The following is a 16,127-nucleotide window of genomic DNA, read 5'->3' as shown; positions in this document are numbered from 1 at the left end:
TGTCTCGAGCATCAGGTTGCGCAATCAGTTCGCTCGCAACGTAAGTGATGGATTAAAATAGCGCTACTGCAGAAATAGGTTAAATTAAAACGGTGTTTACAAAGTGAAGCATTAAATACAAAGGCAGTTAATAACAGCAGCAGTAAAATATTGTTTTTTAGTCACTGTACTCAGTGGTTTTCAGCGAATGCTTGTGCACTAATGCATAATTTCTCCTGTCCTTTACTCAAGCCTGTTAGCTTGCTGGGTAACGTTACCTCCATTCCGTTCTCTTTTTATAGCATTTGTCTACTAAGTTTTAATTGTTTTTCAAACGCGATCTACTGCGGCTCTACATTCACACAATTGTTTTCAGTCTTTCTATATTTATTTAATCAATTTATCCTTATATTATTCTTTTATATATTATATATAATATATATTATATTCTTTATGCTTATATTCCTTATATATAATTAATTTTAAATAAAAATTAAATGAATTATATATTTTAGATGTTTTTAGTTTGTTTTTAGTTCAGATATTCACATCTGAACAACATGTCTGTGTAAATTTGTTTTAATAAAAATTGTGTTAAAACTTAATATGTTGGATATCATTTTTTTAACAATAATCATGTTTGTCAACTTGCCATCAGCAATTATCATTAAAAACAATGCAAATATTGATATTAGTAAAACTCAATGTGTGGCTTTTGCACTTTTTAAAGTACACTTTTACACATAAATACCCTGATTTACGGTTTTATTTAGTTATAATAAAAAAAAAATCTAATTTAATTTCTATCCGATTAATCGATTAATCGAAAAAATAATCGTCCGATTAATCGATTATCAAAATAATCGTTAGTTGCAGCCCTAATGGCTCAGCTTGTCAGTTAACTACGGCTCTTTGTACACAGCAAAAACTCCAGTGTTAAATTAACACTCCCGCGAGTGTATATGAGTCCACACTCAAGAGTGTTAAAGTTAATGAGATATTTAAGTGATTAATTGAGTGATTGAGCATTATTGAAGATACCTGAAGCAGAATCACTGAAGGAGAAAATCTAAAATTGTAAGCCACCGTTATGGTGATCATTGGTTGCTTTAGTTGGTCTCTTGACCCTTATATTATTAACTTTAGATTTTGTTTGGCTGCTTTATCTGAGTTATAACTGCCAGATGAACAAAGAAAAAAAAGTGATCTGATGGTGTTGGTTATATTATGACAATCATCATTTGAACTTTATGTTTGTGATTTATGTTGTTTGTTACAGCATAACTGTGATTCTGCATAAATATCCAGATTTTTAGATATAATTTAAAGGATTTCTTAAAAGTTGTTTAAAAAAATAGCTTTCGTAAATAGTTCCAATAAAAGTTGCGCTCATCGTCAAATGTGTATCACTGGATCATCATGGATCATCATGAAGTTGTTGTGTTTGGTGCTGCTGTATTGTATTTGCAGAGAAGACGTCGGACTCTTGAGATTTTGGGTCCATGACTCCCGTTATCGTTCTTTTGTAACTGGTCCCTATATGCAAACAACATCATATCATAAATGATAAGAAACCCAGCAACGGTGATGATTAGCTTCTCCATTTTCTCTGAACTAATGTTTCGGTAGGAATGAAAGTTTACATCGTATGTTTCTCCGGAATCAGCCAGCGTGTAGGACGTCTATATTCCGATTGGTTGCTTGCGTCTTGCCGCTGAACCGCGTCATAGCTCATTACCATATAGTTGAGCTACTTTCAACTTTCTGATTGACGCTCAAAACGTGACGCCGATGGATTTGACGCTCCTTGCAGCGGAGAGAAGCCAGCTTCCATTGAAAATGAATGACTTCCGGTAGCTTTGGAAGCTCAAGTCGGCGGCGGTGTGAGCGTACAGTAATGGATTCGTTTAGCTATTATTGGTCCTGTTTATTCATTGTGAACTGTTTTCTATAAATATGTTTGTATTGGCTAACGTTTATTCCACTAATGCATGTCCTGTTTATAATGTGATCAATGATCAAATGCAAATCAGCACGTCACGCATATAAACCCTTTTTTCTGTGGGATTTAGTATCATATTTGGATATTGGAATAATAAATTAATAGCTTATTTTAAATTAATCTCGTGCACACAATGATCCTGTGTTTTTTTTCTTTTTCTTAATTTTAGACTAGTTGACCAGCACACATTATGCAATTTAATATTAATCATGAAAAATGATGTGGAGAAAAAGTGACTTTTACTGTATCTTATAATGTAGCGCAGTCAGTGCAGTGACATTTTGATTTGGGTCAAATTAAAAACTTTAGTAAACTAGAATTATGAAGATAGGCGTGCGTTTGTGTCTAAATGTGAGTATATATGATATGACCCCGTCACACTGTTGGTGCTCAAGCTTGACAGGTCTGGGTTTGCTGTGCTAGCGCTTCAGTGGTGCTCAGTGATATCACTTCCTGTGTGACAGCATGTGCTCAGTGACATCACTTCCTGTGTGACAGGATGTGCGCGCCAGTGATGGTGGAGCTGGAAGGAGAGACGGATCCGCTGCAGATTGCCATGAAGGAGCTCAAGTACGACACACACACACACACGACTGTTATTGACTCCAGGATCTGTTAGGATGAAGCGCTTGTTGTAGAAAAGCGTCTGATAAATGAATAAATATAAATGTGAAAGTCATATTGAGAACTCATGGTTGAGAACAGCTGCGTTATATAATACACACACAAAACTGTCTCAAGTGTGTGTGTGTGTCTGTTGTGTTGATATGTGTTTCTCATCTGTCGTGTTGAACAGTCACAAACTGTTGATGTGTGTTTCTCATCTGTCGTGTTGAACAGTCACGAACAGTCAGAAAAACAGTCTCATAAATTGTGTTATTGGTGTGTGTGTGTGTGTGTGTGTGTTACTGTCCCTCAGGAGCAGGAAGATCCCCATCATCATCCGCCGGTATCTTCCTGACGGCAGTTATGAGGACTGGGGCTGCGACGAGCTTATCATCACCGACTGACACACACACACACACACACACAAACACACACATCAGTGTTTACAGCGCGTGTGTGTGTGTTCTGCTCTGGTTTATAGTGGAGGTTTGGTTTCATCCTGCAGGTCTGGTGTTCATCCACATGAGGGCAGCACACACACACACACACACACACACTTCACTCTGAATCTCCTTATTTAATGTGTATTTGTGTTTTATTCATGCAAGATTAAACCTTTTTGTAGTAAATGCCACTCTTTGTTTTTATTTTGTTGTTGTGAAACAATAAAACACTGATGACTGTGATACATGAGTATAGAAAGTTCTCATATTGTGCACCGTGCACGCATACTTATGGAAGCCACTGAAAAATAAGTTGGTAATTTACTTGCTAAATTTAAGATGAATCCGTTTTCTGAGGATTTTCTAAGTAAAATAACCAATTTTACAGTGAATTTTAACATGACAATCCACACTAGTAAGATCTTAATCAGAAATCAGGCTTGTTTGCATTATGGATTTAGGTTTTGGGTCAAAAGAGTGAAGCAGAAGACCAAATTCATAGTCAACAGTTCTTGCACATGCAGGATCAGGCTAAATGTCCTTTAAAACCTTTCATAAAACACCACAATGCTGTACGTGCACAGTTCACAGTATTAAGAAAGCAAAAAGAAACCCACATCTTCCTTAAATGTTGCTGTTTTTGATTCAGAAGCTTTGCCGAAATCTGAATCAATAACAGGTTTAAGCTATTTACCCAGCAAAGTAAAGATCAACAATTCCTTTACACACAAGTTTGGTGTTCATCAACACGAGTGGATTTTTTTATATGTATAATGTCAACATTAAATACCCTGTATGGCCTTGCACACACTGCAGCTGAATTCGGTTTCCAATTCACCTTTTAGTGCTTAATCCGGCGCTGTTCACACACACTTCAGTAATTCTGGTGTGACAATCGCATTCTACAACTGGATTATTACTGACATACCTTAAAGATCTGTTACACACTCTCATGTGGTAAACTGGATTCAAAGCTTTACCATAGCTCTACCATACCTGCAGTTTTAAAGTAAGCACTTTGGTTTTGTCTTTTCATTTCCTTTGAACTCTTCTGATATTTCCTGAGAATGAACTCTATCCTCATACTGATGTAAACATGAGTTCCTCTATGAGTAAGATACAGATGAGACGCATATTAGACCTCAAATAGGTTTAAAAGCAGCTTTGTCATGTTACTAACTCTGGTTCTCTTAATTCATTCACTGATTTGGTGTCTGAAGCAGAATTACAACTGTTACATTTATTTGAAAGTGTAGTAGGCTAGCATTAGTGTTCATTAGGCATTTATTACCTTTTTTATGCTGAGATCATTTTAAAATCTGTACATGAACCATCTGTGCATTTTGCTTAGATGGTGCCTGCCAATAACAATTGGCCATATATAAATGTTTATTTTATCAAGACAGCCACAAAATGAGATTGATTACAATCACTATTATAACTTATTATTTAATATAGAAGGACTGGAATTTGAAAGAAACTATTCCACCTAATCAGTTTCCTTGTCTTTTCCACTAATCTGTAAAGTTAAAAATATATTTTAGCGAATATTGAGCTCTTTTTAAAGTAGGCCTACGCTGTAGAATCTGTCGATGTGTTTTAAAGCCTCCACAAGGGGCCGCATTGGCGTATTATGTTCATTTTATCCTCATCGAAATCGTATTTTTACTTTCGATTTAGTAAATGTCACCAACGCATTGACAAAATGGCGCACAGTTCAGGTAAGGTTTGAATAAAGTATGTTAGCATGTTAAAAGTGTGATCCATCATAATATAAGCTTATATCAACTAAAAGCGTCTCACCTTAATCATTAAACGCCGCGACATAAGTTTAACCATTCAAAAGATGGCAAAGCAACGGTTAACAAAACACGGTTTACGCATATTAAACACACAGATAGGCCTACAATTATGCATCATAAAATGTGCCGTTTTCTGCCATTAAACTAACTTTGCATTTATTAGTGGTTATTTATTTCGTGTTTTTTTTTTTTTTTGGTCTTTTCCAGACATTACACGATTGTGTTCGACGATGAGAGGAAAGATGAAACGTGAGTTTTGTACAACGAATTCTGAATAATTTCAGTCGTGTAGCGCATCTTAACTCGATTCATAAACAGTTTGTTTTCTTTTGTTTTGTAGTGGGAAGGAGTAGTCCAGATTTCCATCGCCCAAACAGTAAGTCATTAAAGGATTTGACAGAAACAGAGAAGTAAAACATTTGAAAGTCCTGCTTGCTGTGACTGTTACTGTGACATATTTATCAGTGATATTTTATTGATTGATCTATTAAGCTATTTAACAGCAGCAAGTTAATTGAAACATTATGTTTACGCTTGTTTTGTCATGAAAGCATAAGGTATAATGGCAGTGAAACTGTCTTAACACTGTTCAAAGTTTGATACGATGTTTCTGTTTCTGATGTGAGAATTAAGCATACTAATGTCTGATTTCACTCTTTAAAGTGAGGATTGTTCTGCTGGGGAAGAGTGTGTCAGAAAACAGTCGAGTGGGAAACTTCATATTAGGAAGAGCAGCTTTTGACAGTGAAGCTCCTCCAGATGTTGTGGAGAGAGTCGGAGGAAGACTGAAGGACAGACAAGTTATCATCATCAACAGTCCTCAGCTCCTCCAGACAGATCTGTCACTCCATCACATCACACACACAGTGAGAGAGTGTGTGTCTCTGTCTGATCCAGGACCACATGTCTTCATACTCGTACTGCAGTATAAAGACTTCACTGAAGAAGACAGATACAGAGTGAAACATGTCCTGAAAGAATTCAGTGAAGAGGCGATTAAACGCACCATTGTGTTCACGACTGATGAAGAGACGCATGACACTAAAGGTGCACCTGTGGAAGTTAATAAATTAATTCAACAATTAACTGCAGAGTGTGGAGGAGGACATCTGCAACTTGAACATGAAATGGAGGAATGTCTCTCTGAAATGTCTCAACAGTTAGAGAAGATTCTCAGAGAAAACAGTGAAGAATTTCTCACATGTGAACTGTATGATTATGCAGAAGAAACACAGGTGGATGAAGATCAGAGCAGATCTTTTGCTTCACTCAGAACAGAGGAGGAAGAGGAAGATTCAAAGGATGATGAACAACACCAAGACACTCATACAGAGATGAGGAAAACCAAAAGTGTCCTTCATCAAATACCAATAATAAGATATTGTAAGTTTTCAACAAAAAAAAAGGATTATAATCTATAGACACCAGGTTATAACATCATGTACAGATAAAATATGGTAATTCAACTTGTTCAACTTTGCAAACTTTTTTTTTCTCTTTTTTTACACAAAAGCATGTCATATGAATAGACATCTAAATTTCAGTCATTTAAATTGTTTGTGTGGTAGATGCTCCTATGAGATGCTTGTCAACAGATATTGGACAACAGTTAAACAAGGTTTCACTCTGCGTTATTATGTACTGAATTATGACATTTTTTGTACTTGTGAGTGTTTATCATCTCAAGTTGTATGTACCATGAGTTTAAGACGATGAAAAATGATTTTTTTTTGTTTGTTTTTTGTTACAGTGGATAATACAGAACAAAGTCTAAAGCAAAATCAGCCTAAAGGTATGTTTAACTGAGTATATGCTAGTTTCCATTTGATTCTACATATAATAAATCGGAATAATAAAACGTCAATCTTAAAAAGAGCAAGCCAAATACTTTGTTGTTGTTTTTGTTGTTTAAGGAGGTGTAAGTGCCACCAGACAACAGAAGCTGAACTTGGTGCTGTGTGGAAGTCATGATGCACTGAAGGCCACTGTATCAAAATATATAAGAGAGAAAAAAGACCTGGAGCTTCATGGACGTGTGATCAGTCTGGTGGAGTTTCCAGCTGTCAATCATCTCTCAGAGGAGGAAGTGATGCGTCAGACTCTCCACTGTGTGTCTCTCTGTGATCCTGGAGTTCATGTTTTCCTCCTCATTATTCCTGATGTGCCACTGACTGATGAAGACAAAGCAGAAATAGAGAAGATCCAGAAGATATTTAGTTCAAGCATCAAGAACCACCTGATGGTTCTCATAATCCAAGAGAAGAGCATGATTAGTAAACTGAATATATTTCAAACTTTAGCTACTGAGACGTCTCTTCAGACATTTGGAGGTCATCGTTTTGTCCTGGAGAACAGCTCACAGGTTCCAGCTCTACTTCAGGATGTGGAGAACATGGTACAAGAGAACAAAGGAAGTTTCTACACCACCTTCATGTACCTTCAGGATCGAGTAGAACTGGAGAAAAACAAACACAGAGCTGAAATAGAGGAACTGAGAAAAACTCAATCAACAGCAGGTATGAGTTCATTAAAGTCTGTAAACTGTTAATTTAAATTTAATTTAAAATAATTTCACAGTTTCATTTTGTTCTTAAAGTTACATTTCAAACAAGGCAAGGTAAGTTAATTTATATATCCCATTCCATACACAATGGTAATTCAAAGTGGTTTACATAGAAAATAAATGTAAAAAAATCCTAAAATAATCAAAACAGCCCAGCGGGAATCTTGACATCAATGTAACATCAATATGACATCAAACATTATGTCAAAATGACGTCACGGAATAGGTCAAAAAGGAAAGTCATATTGACGTCAAAGTGTCAATGTCAATTAGATGTCAAGATTTTGACCTCCGCTGATGTGATTATTGAAGACACCTGATGTTAACAAGCAGAATCACCAAAGGAGAAAATACATTTTTTTGGTGATCAGTGTTTGCTTCAGTTGGGCTCTTGACCCCTAAACTATTAATAATTCAATTTTGTTTGGCTGCTTTAAATGTCACTGCCAGATGAACATTGAGAAAAGTTGATCAAGTGGTGTTAGTTATGTTTTGACAAAATCATCACTTGGCCTAAATCACCCAAGTCATATAGAGTGTCTTTACCTTGCACTGTGATCTTAAAGCAAACAATTATCAGCTTTTTCAATATAATCCAAAGCATTTCTTAAAAGCTGTTCTGATCAGAAGACTTTAAAAAACATATATTTTATTTAGACACACTGAGATCAATAATCAGCCTGTGAATCTCAACAAGGGTGACAATAATAAGTTGCAGTGCATTCTGGGTGCCACCAATCAAAACCAAAATGGCTCCCATCATCCTTTGCGGTATGAATAAATTATGATAGGATTTGCACAATGTTGTCATGCGCATCTAATCAGTAAAGCCGGTTCCTTGATTAGTAGTAAATCACCTTCACCTGCTTTCAGATGGAGCGGCATTTACTACAAAGAGCCGTAGTTCACTGACAAGCTGAGCCAAATCACGTTCAAATCGAGGCCATGTCGCCAACGATATTTAATGCGATATGGCTCAGCTTGTCAGTTAACTACGGCTCTTTGTACTCAGCAAAAACTCCAGTGTTAAATTAACACACCTGGGAGTATATATGAGTCCACACTCAAGAGTGTTAAAGTTAATGAGATATTTAAGTGATTAATTGAGTGATTATTGAGCATTATTGAAGACACCTGAAGCAGAATCACTGAAGGAGAAAACCGGAATTTCAGGTCACCATTATGGAGATGAGTGGTTGCTTTAGTTGGTATCTTGACCCTTACATTATTAACTTTAGATTTTGTTTGGTTGATGTATCTGAGTTATAACTGCCAGATGAACAAATATAAAAGTGATCTGGTGGTGTTGGTTATAATATGACAGTCATTGTCATTATTTGAACTTTACGATTTTGATTTATGTTGTTGGTTACAGCATAATTTAGTTTCAATGCATGATGGGAGCCATTACAAGGATTATTATTGTCACCACGGTTGAGATTCACAGGCTGATTATTGATGTCTGTGTTTCTAGATAAATGCATTTGAAAGTGCTTTGATCAGGACAATTATTATTGAATGTTTTGGATTATAAGAAAAATACAATTATCATATGCTGTATAACCACTAAACTGTTGCTATCAAGATAAACCAGATCATCTGAATGAGTTTCAATTTTCAGATCACAGCATGATTATGTCAAAACATAACTAACACTATCAGAACACACTTGTCTTTGTTCATTTGACTGTAATAAATCAATAACAGCCGACAAAGAAAATGTAAACTTAAAGTATAAGGATCAAGAGCCCACCTAAAGCAAACACTTATCGCCATAACGGTGGCTTACAATTTTACATTTTCTCCGTCAATGATTCTGCTTGTTATCATCAGGTGTCTTCAATAATGCTCAATGATCACTAAATTAATCACTTAATTATCTCATTAACTTTAACACTCTTGAGTGTTAATTTAACACTCTTATCTGCATCATATCGTCCATCTGAAAGCAGGTGAAGGCGATTTACTACTAATCAAGGAACCGGCTTTACTGATTAGATGCGCATAACAACATCGTGCGATTAATCGTGCAGCCCTAGTTTTAGTAATTTCCTTTTCCTAATTGAATATTCTGTTTGTCACCATTGTTGAGATTCATACACTGATTCTAGATGTCTGTGTGCCTAAAACACATATTCGTTATTTCAGAACAACTTTTAGTAAATCTTTTGGATTAAATTAAAAATTCAGGATCATATGTTGTAGAATACCATGATGCTGTAATTACCAATATAAATCAGAGATTAGACTTTGAAAGAGTTCAGTGATTCAGGTCAAATGATGATTATGTCAAAACATAACCAACACCATCAGATCACCCTTACTCTTTGTTCATCTGGCTGTTCACCACTCAGTTTCAGCAGCCAAACAAAATTTTAAGTTAAAAACTTTAGGGGCAAGAGCCCAACTAAAGCAAACATTGATCACCAAAATGGTGGCTTAAAATTGTGATTTCTCCTTCAGTGATTCTGCTTGTTAACATCAGGTGTCTTCAATATTGGCCAATCATCACTCAATTAATCACATCAGCAGAGGTCAAAATCTTGACATCAAATTGACACTGACACTTTGACGTCAATATGACTTTCATTTTTGACCTATTTCGTGACGTCATTTTGACATAATGTTTGATATCATATTGATGTTAAATTGACGTCAAGGTGCCCGCTGGGAGATGCATAAGAATAAAAAGATGCTGTAAACTTGCCCAAGGTGCGGCATCCGACCAGCATGGAAGGTCTCTGTGTGTTACTGTCTTTTCTCGCGGCAAAGTATATTTATCATATGTCATAATGTCATAATATCATATGTATTTTCTCATTATTTCATCTGACTCCATAAATGAAAAGGTTTTAATGATATGTGTGCATCATCAAATGTGAGCGAATGTTTGACTATTTTTTTTTAACTCTAATGAAAATAATGTCAAAGTAAGTTAGAATAATCAAATGTAACAATTTATTATGTCAGGTAAATGTATCATGCGAGTTTCATAGTTGCAGTTATTGTGTTTCTGCTCTCTCTTTTTCTGTTTTCTTCTTTCCTTCAGTGATTCTGCTTGTTAACAGGCTTATTAAGGTTGAGGTGACTCCATATTTAATATACACAGATTTTGTGGCTCAGATAAAGTCCAGTTCTGGTTTATTTCTTTGCTCTTGGCTGACATGTGGCATTGCTATGGCCTGCTTGTGGCACAGATCTGGCAAACAGGAGTGGGCCACCCAAGGGCCGTCAGTCCAAGCTGCATGTGGGCCAGATCCGCATCCCACAAGCGCCAGATGTGGGCCGAATCTGGGCTGAAATAATGTTGCTATCTGGGATTCCCCTGCTGCAGACTTCGGTTTACCACACCGCCCTTCGCCAGATAGCACATATGCTGTGTTTCTGTTCGTATGATAACAGATGTCTCTAAAGGTGATGATACACGGGGCAACTTTTTGAGCAGTCTTACTGGGCAATGACGTTGAGCGATTGTTGCTTGGGAACTTTTACATTGAGAATGGGCAACAAATTTCTATCTGGATAATTTAGATGGGTCGTGGGCCCTGTGTCTCACCTGGTTGCCCATTGACTGCAACATTGCCCAGAAATATTGCTCAAAAAATTGGCATGTGTATCATCACCTTAAAATTGAGATAAAGCAGATTCCCTCAGATTTGGTCACAGTGCACAATGGGGCACAGTATAGTCATGGAATAATAATGTATAGATCAGAGGATAAGCATTTAGTGTGTGTGTTTCTAGAGAATTTCATTGTAATGACAGTTTCTCTTGTGGTTAGCAGGTGTAACACATGATGATCTGAGGATTGTTTTGCTGGGAAAGACGGGTGTTGGGAAGAGTGCAACGGGAAACACCATACTGAGAAAAACAGCTTTTAATTCAAAACTGACTTCACGCTCAGTGACGCGAGAGTGTGAGAAAGAAACTGCTGAGTTCAACAGAAGACGGATCACTGTGATCGACACTCCAGGCCTGTTTGATACTGCAGTTGATAATGTTGAGACTGGGAAGGAGATTGTGAAGTGTGTCTCAATGGCAGCACCCGGTCCACATGTGTTTCTGCTGGTGATTCAACTGGGACGATTCACTCAAGAGGAGAAAGATGCAGTGAAGATGATCCAGGACACATTTGGAGACAAATCCAGAATGTACACCATGGTGCTGTTCACCAGAGGAGATGAACTTAGAGGAGCAAGGGTTGAAGATTTTATCGAAGATGATGATAGTTTAAAGAACCTCATCCAGCAGTGTGGTAAGAGATACCATGTGTTCAATAACAACGAGACTAAAGATAAGACACAGGTTTCTGAGTTGCTGGATAAGATTGACTGGATGTTGACAGTAAATGGAGGGAGTTTCTACACTAATGAGATGTTCCAGCTGGTGGAGAAGAACATCAAAGAGGAACAAGAGAGAATAATGAAAGAGAAAGATGAAGAGAACAATAGAAAAGAAGAGGAGCTGAAAACCAAATATGAAGCTGAAATAGAACAAATGAAGAAAGAAAACGAGAGAGAAATACAAGAGATTCAGAATGAACTAATAAGAACTGAAGAGGAATTTAAAAAGAGAGAAGAAGAGATCAAGAAAGAGACCAATGAGAACCTTAGAAAAGAGATGCAGAAAAAACTGGAGGAGCAGAAGAAACTAAATGAAGAGGAGAATGAAAGAAAGGAAAAATCTTTAGGACAACAACAACAGAACTTCATAAAATACCTGGAAGAAAAACATGAGAAGGACAAACAAAAACTTCAGGAGAAAATTCAACATGAAACTAGAAAACAAGCAGAACATGAATTTAGTGAAAAACTTGTGAAAGAAGTGGCTGAAGCTTTAGAAAAAGCTGAAGCACAATTACCATACGGATCTAAACGAGCTCGTGACTGGGGTAACTATGTTCCTGTTCTTGGAGGAGCTGCTGGAGGAGCTGTTGGTGGTGTTGAAGACATTATACAGAAAATATTATCTAAGAATGATTCTTGAGATAAGGAACAAAACATGTTTTAGAAGTTAGTTTTTATTATTTAATAATGTATTAATTATAAACTGATATATTTGTAGTCACAGGTCTCAGCCTATGAACCATTTAACGGAACAGGTATTTCTGAAAATGTTTCTTTCTAAAAATGTACATTTATTCACATAAATTATGCTATTTTAATTTGATCCGTCCAACAACCATGTAAAGTCTTCAATTATGTAATAATGGTAAAGGAGATATGTGGGGGAAAAAATACATTCTCTACATTTTTATTCCTGGGTTAGGATTATTATGAACAACCCAGTTCCTTAATTTTCTACCCTCCTTTTTAATAATAAACATATATAATGTGTTTAGGTTAATCAGACATACTATCACAAAATAGTATTATACACTGTTAACTCTTGCTGTAAAAAAGGCGAAATTCTGACAATATCATAAAATTTCCATTATAACAGTAATATACAGTAGAAAACATAAATAGCCTACAAGAATATACTGTAGTGTGACTTGCAAAAACCCAGTTCAAGCAGCAAATGAAAAAACTAATGTTAAAATGTCAAGGGTCAGCCTCCCAACTAAAGCAAACACTGATCTCTATAATGGTAACTTCAAACCAAACATTTTTAATTGAACATCACAATAACAACTTCTGTAGATGTATGACAGAAATAAAGCCATACTGGTTAATAATAAGTGTTATAATGTGTAATGGCTGGAAGTCAGTTGTAGTTCTTGTGTTTCTCTATTTTCTGTTCTTGTTTCTCTGTCCCTCAGTAATTCTGCTTGTCAGGTGTTCATCAGTGTCTCAATTCACGATCTTTTATTGAAAATAATACAGTTTGTTGTCACGATTGATGGGGGTGGATCGGAATCCACTGCTGCTTTAATGTACAGGTCCTTCTCAAAAAATTAGCATATTGTGATAAAGTTCATTATTTTCCATAATGTAATGATAAAAATTAAACTTTCATATATTTTAGATTCATTGCACACCAACTGAAATATTTCAGGTCTTTTATTGTTTTAATACTGATGATTTTGGCGTACAGCTCATGAAAACCCAAAATTCCTATCTCAAAAAATTAGCATATGTGATGCCCAGTAAATTGTTATCACATTTGTGGTAGTTTTTTTTTGTAATTTTATAAAGAAATGTTTTTGAATTTTGTGCAGGGGTAATTAACCTGTTTCTACTATTCATTTGCACTAATATATTCCATATAGAGGGCAGGAGTAATTTTGGAGTTCGTCAGCAGAGGGCAGTGTAGCGCTTATTGTGTTGCCGGGGGTTTACGTCAGTTTGTCCCGCTTTGCGATCTTTCTCTTTCTGCTGAGCGAGATGAGAGACGGACGCAGACTTTGCCCTGTCTCATTTATTTCTCCTGTTTCAGTTTGGTAGATGTGTAAATTAAGTTAAATAACTGAAATCTAATATGTTTACATGTCGCTGAATGTTTGAAGGGCCGTGTAACAAGGCTGTGTTATGAAAATGTGGACATATATGTAAATAACATAACAGCAGTGTTTGTATGTTCGCGCCCGGTGACGTCATCTGTGATTACCAAAGTCACGTCGAACGGAGTTTTATTTTTAGTTCTTTGAACATTTTTGTAAAGTTAGATAGTTTTGAAAGGTATGAGATTGTGTAATGTGTGAAAAGCTAGTGTTAAAACCAAACGTTTTATATTCTAAAAGTGGTTTAAAAAGTCTGTCAGCTCATGCATTGTGGAAGAGTAAAAATGATGCTAGTTGAAAAGGCATTCAGGAATTATATGCAAGTGATAACATGAGCTAGGTTTTATATTAAGTTGAAAAGAGACAACCCACAAGGTAACAGAGGTTTTTGTCATTTTGATTTATTTGATCATACACAATTTATATCTCAGTAATTGCTGAAAGAGAAAAAAAAGACAAATTGTATTTTATTTTTGAAACTGTCTATTTCATGAGAAATCTATGTGTTTGTAACCAAGTAGGATTTTAATTGTGATTGTGTAATAAATCCTCTTGGCTCTCCTTCTGCTGAGCGAGATGAAAGACGGACGCAGACTTTGCCCTGTCTCATTTATTTCTCCTGTTTCAGAGCGAGAGCATATAAGCCGTTTACATGATACCAGCCGGTACCTGTAACACATATCATGAAAAGGTTCTCTAAACGAGCTATTAACCTAATCATCTGAATCAACTAATTAACTCTAAACACCTGCAAAAGATTCCTGAGGCTTTTAAAAACTCCCAGCCTGTTTCATTACTCAAAACCGCAATAATGGGTAAGACTGCCGACCTGACTGCTGTCCAGAAGGCCATCATTGACACGCTCAAGCAAGAGGGTAAGACACAGAAAGAAATTGTGGCGTGGCATGGAGGCAATCAGCCTGTGGCACTGCTGAGGTGTTATGGAGGCCCAGGATGCTTCGATAGCGGCCTTAAGCTCATCCAGAGTGTTGGGTCTTGCGTCTCTCAACTTTCTCTTCACAATATCCCACAGATTCTCTATGGGGTTCAGGTCAGGAGAGTTGGCAGGCCAATTGAGCACAGTAATACCATGGTCAGTAAACCATTTACCAGTGGTTTTGGCACTGTGAGCAGGTGCCAGGTCGTGCTGAAAAATGAAATCTTCATCTCCATAAAGCTTTTCAGCAGATGGAAGCATGAAGTGCTCCAAAATCTCCTGATAGTTAGCTGCATTGACCCTGCCCTTGATAAAACACGGTGGACCAACACCAGCAGCTGACATGGCACCCCAGACCATCACTGACTGTGGGTACTCCAGTGCTGCTTATCTGTAGCCCAGGTCAGGCACTTCTGCCGCTGTTTCTGGTTCAAAAGTGGCCTGACCTGGGGAATGTGGCAACTGTAGCCCATTTCCTGCACACGCCTGTGCACGGTGGCTCTGGATGTTTCTACTCCAGACTCAGTCCACTGCTTCCGCAGGTCCCCCAAGGTCTGGAATCGGTCCTTCTCCACAATCTTCCTCAGGGTCCGGTCACCTCTTCTCGTTGTGCAGCGTTTTTTGCCACACTTTTTCCTTCCCACAGACTTCCCACTGAGGTGCCTTGATACAGCACATTGGGAACAGCCTATTTGTTCAGAAATTTCTTTCTGTGTCTTACCCTCTTGCTTGAGGGTGTCAATGATGGCCTTCTGGACAGCAGTCAGGTCGAAGTCTTACCCATGATTGCGGTTTAGAGTAATGAAACAGGCTGGGAGTTTTTAAAAGCCTCAGGAATCTTTTGCAGCGGTTTAGAGTTAATTAGTTGATTCAGATGATTAGGTTAATAGCTCGTTTAGAGAACCTTTTCATGATATGCTATTTTTTTGAGATTTTGGACAGGAACAGGAATTTTGGGTTTTCATGAGCTGTATGCCAAAATCAACAGTATTAAAACAATAAAAGACCTGAAATATTTCAGTTGGTGTGCAATGAATCTAAAATATATGAAAGTTTAATTTTTATCATTAAATTATGGAAAATAATGAACTTTATCACAATATGCTAATTTTTTGAGAAGGACCTGTATATGTAATGAATGATTATAATCAAGGTATTAATCAATATTTTTCCTTCTAAATATCAAATGGGTTGAATGACTTCTCTAGGCTTGTGAGATTTTACTTTGTTATAAAAGTTACCAGTGTGATTACAATTTCGTTACCAGTGTTCTTTTCATGTATTCTCTAATGTCTGTATTTGATATCTGAATGCAGTAACAGTGCTTGATCATTTAGCCCAACTTCCAAAAAT

General features: G+C 36.7%; 2 protein-coding genes across 4 annotated transcripts in view; both read left to right on the top strand.

Annotated features, from left to right (window-relative positions):
- Nucleotides 1–16,127, top strand: part of polr2f (RNA polymerase II, I and III subunit F) — a 66,569-nt gene that overhangs the window by 6,987 nt on the left and 43,455 nt on the right. Inside the window, exons 4-5 of one of the 2 annotated variants that reach the window (XM_077202524.1) lie at nt 2,480–2,551; nt 2,901–3,216. The exons of the other annotated variant lie outside the window; for it this stretch is intronic. Of the exons in view, the coding sequence (XP_077058639.1) occupies nt 2,480–2,551; nt 2,901–2,991 (163 nt within the window). The 3' untranslated portion in view covers nt 2,992–3,216. Of the gene's footprint in view, nt 1–2,479; nt 2,552–2,900; nt 3,217–16,127 lie in introns of those variants that run through there. 2 annotated transcript variants of the gene reach the window in all.
- On the top strand, nt 4,665–14,425 carry LOC143711078 (GTPase IMAP family member 8-like). Of its 2 annotated transcripts, none has more exons than XM_077202372.1 (7): nt 4,665–4,751; nt 5,040–5,081; nt 5,173–5,208; nt 5,496–6,215; nt 6,583–6,624; nt 6,746–7,348; nt 11,177–14,425. In XM_077202372.1, the coding sequence occupies exons 1-7, from the start codon at nt 4,736–4,738 to the stop codon at nt 12,379–12,381; spliced, it is 2,664 nt and encodes an 887-aa protein (XP_077058487.1). In that variant the 5' UTR covers nt 4,665–4,735; the 3' UTR covers nt 12,382–14,425. The 2 variants fall into 2 exon arrangements, with proteins under 2 accessions (XP_077058487.1, XP_077058488.1); XM_077202373.1 differs by having other exon boundaries at nt 4,704–4,751; nt 11,180–14,425.

Source organism: Siphateles boraxobius, unplaced genomic scaffold (genome assembly GCF_051911475.1).
Source record: "Siphateles boraxobius isolate OS27281-9 unplaced genomic scaffold, OSU_SipBor_1 49, whole genome shotgun sequence".
In the NCBI taxonomy this organism is placed as follows: Eukaryota; Metazoa; Chordata; class Actinopteri; order Cypriniformes; family Leuciscidae; genus Siphateles; species Siphateles boraxobius.
This window is presented reverse-complemented; position numbering and strand designations above follow the sequence as displayed.

Bases quoted from the DNA above. Each gene is read 5' to 3' on its own strand.
- LOC143711078 (XM_077202372.1), top strand. The intron at 5,082-5,172 runs GTGAGTTTTGTA...TTTGTTTTGTAG, and splicing joins GATGAGAGGAAAGATGAAAC to TGGGAAGGAGTAGTCCAGAT. The intron at 5,209-5,495 runs GTAAGTCATTAA...CACTCTTTAAAG, and splicing joins AGATTTCCATCGCCCAAACA to TGAGGATTGTTCTGCTGGGG.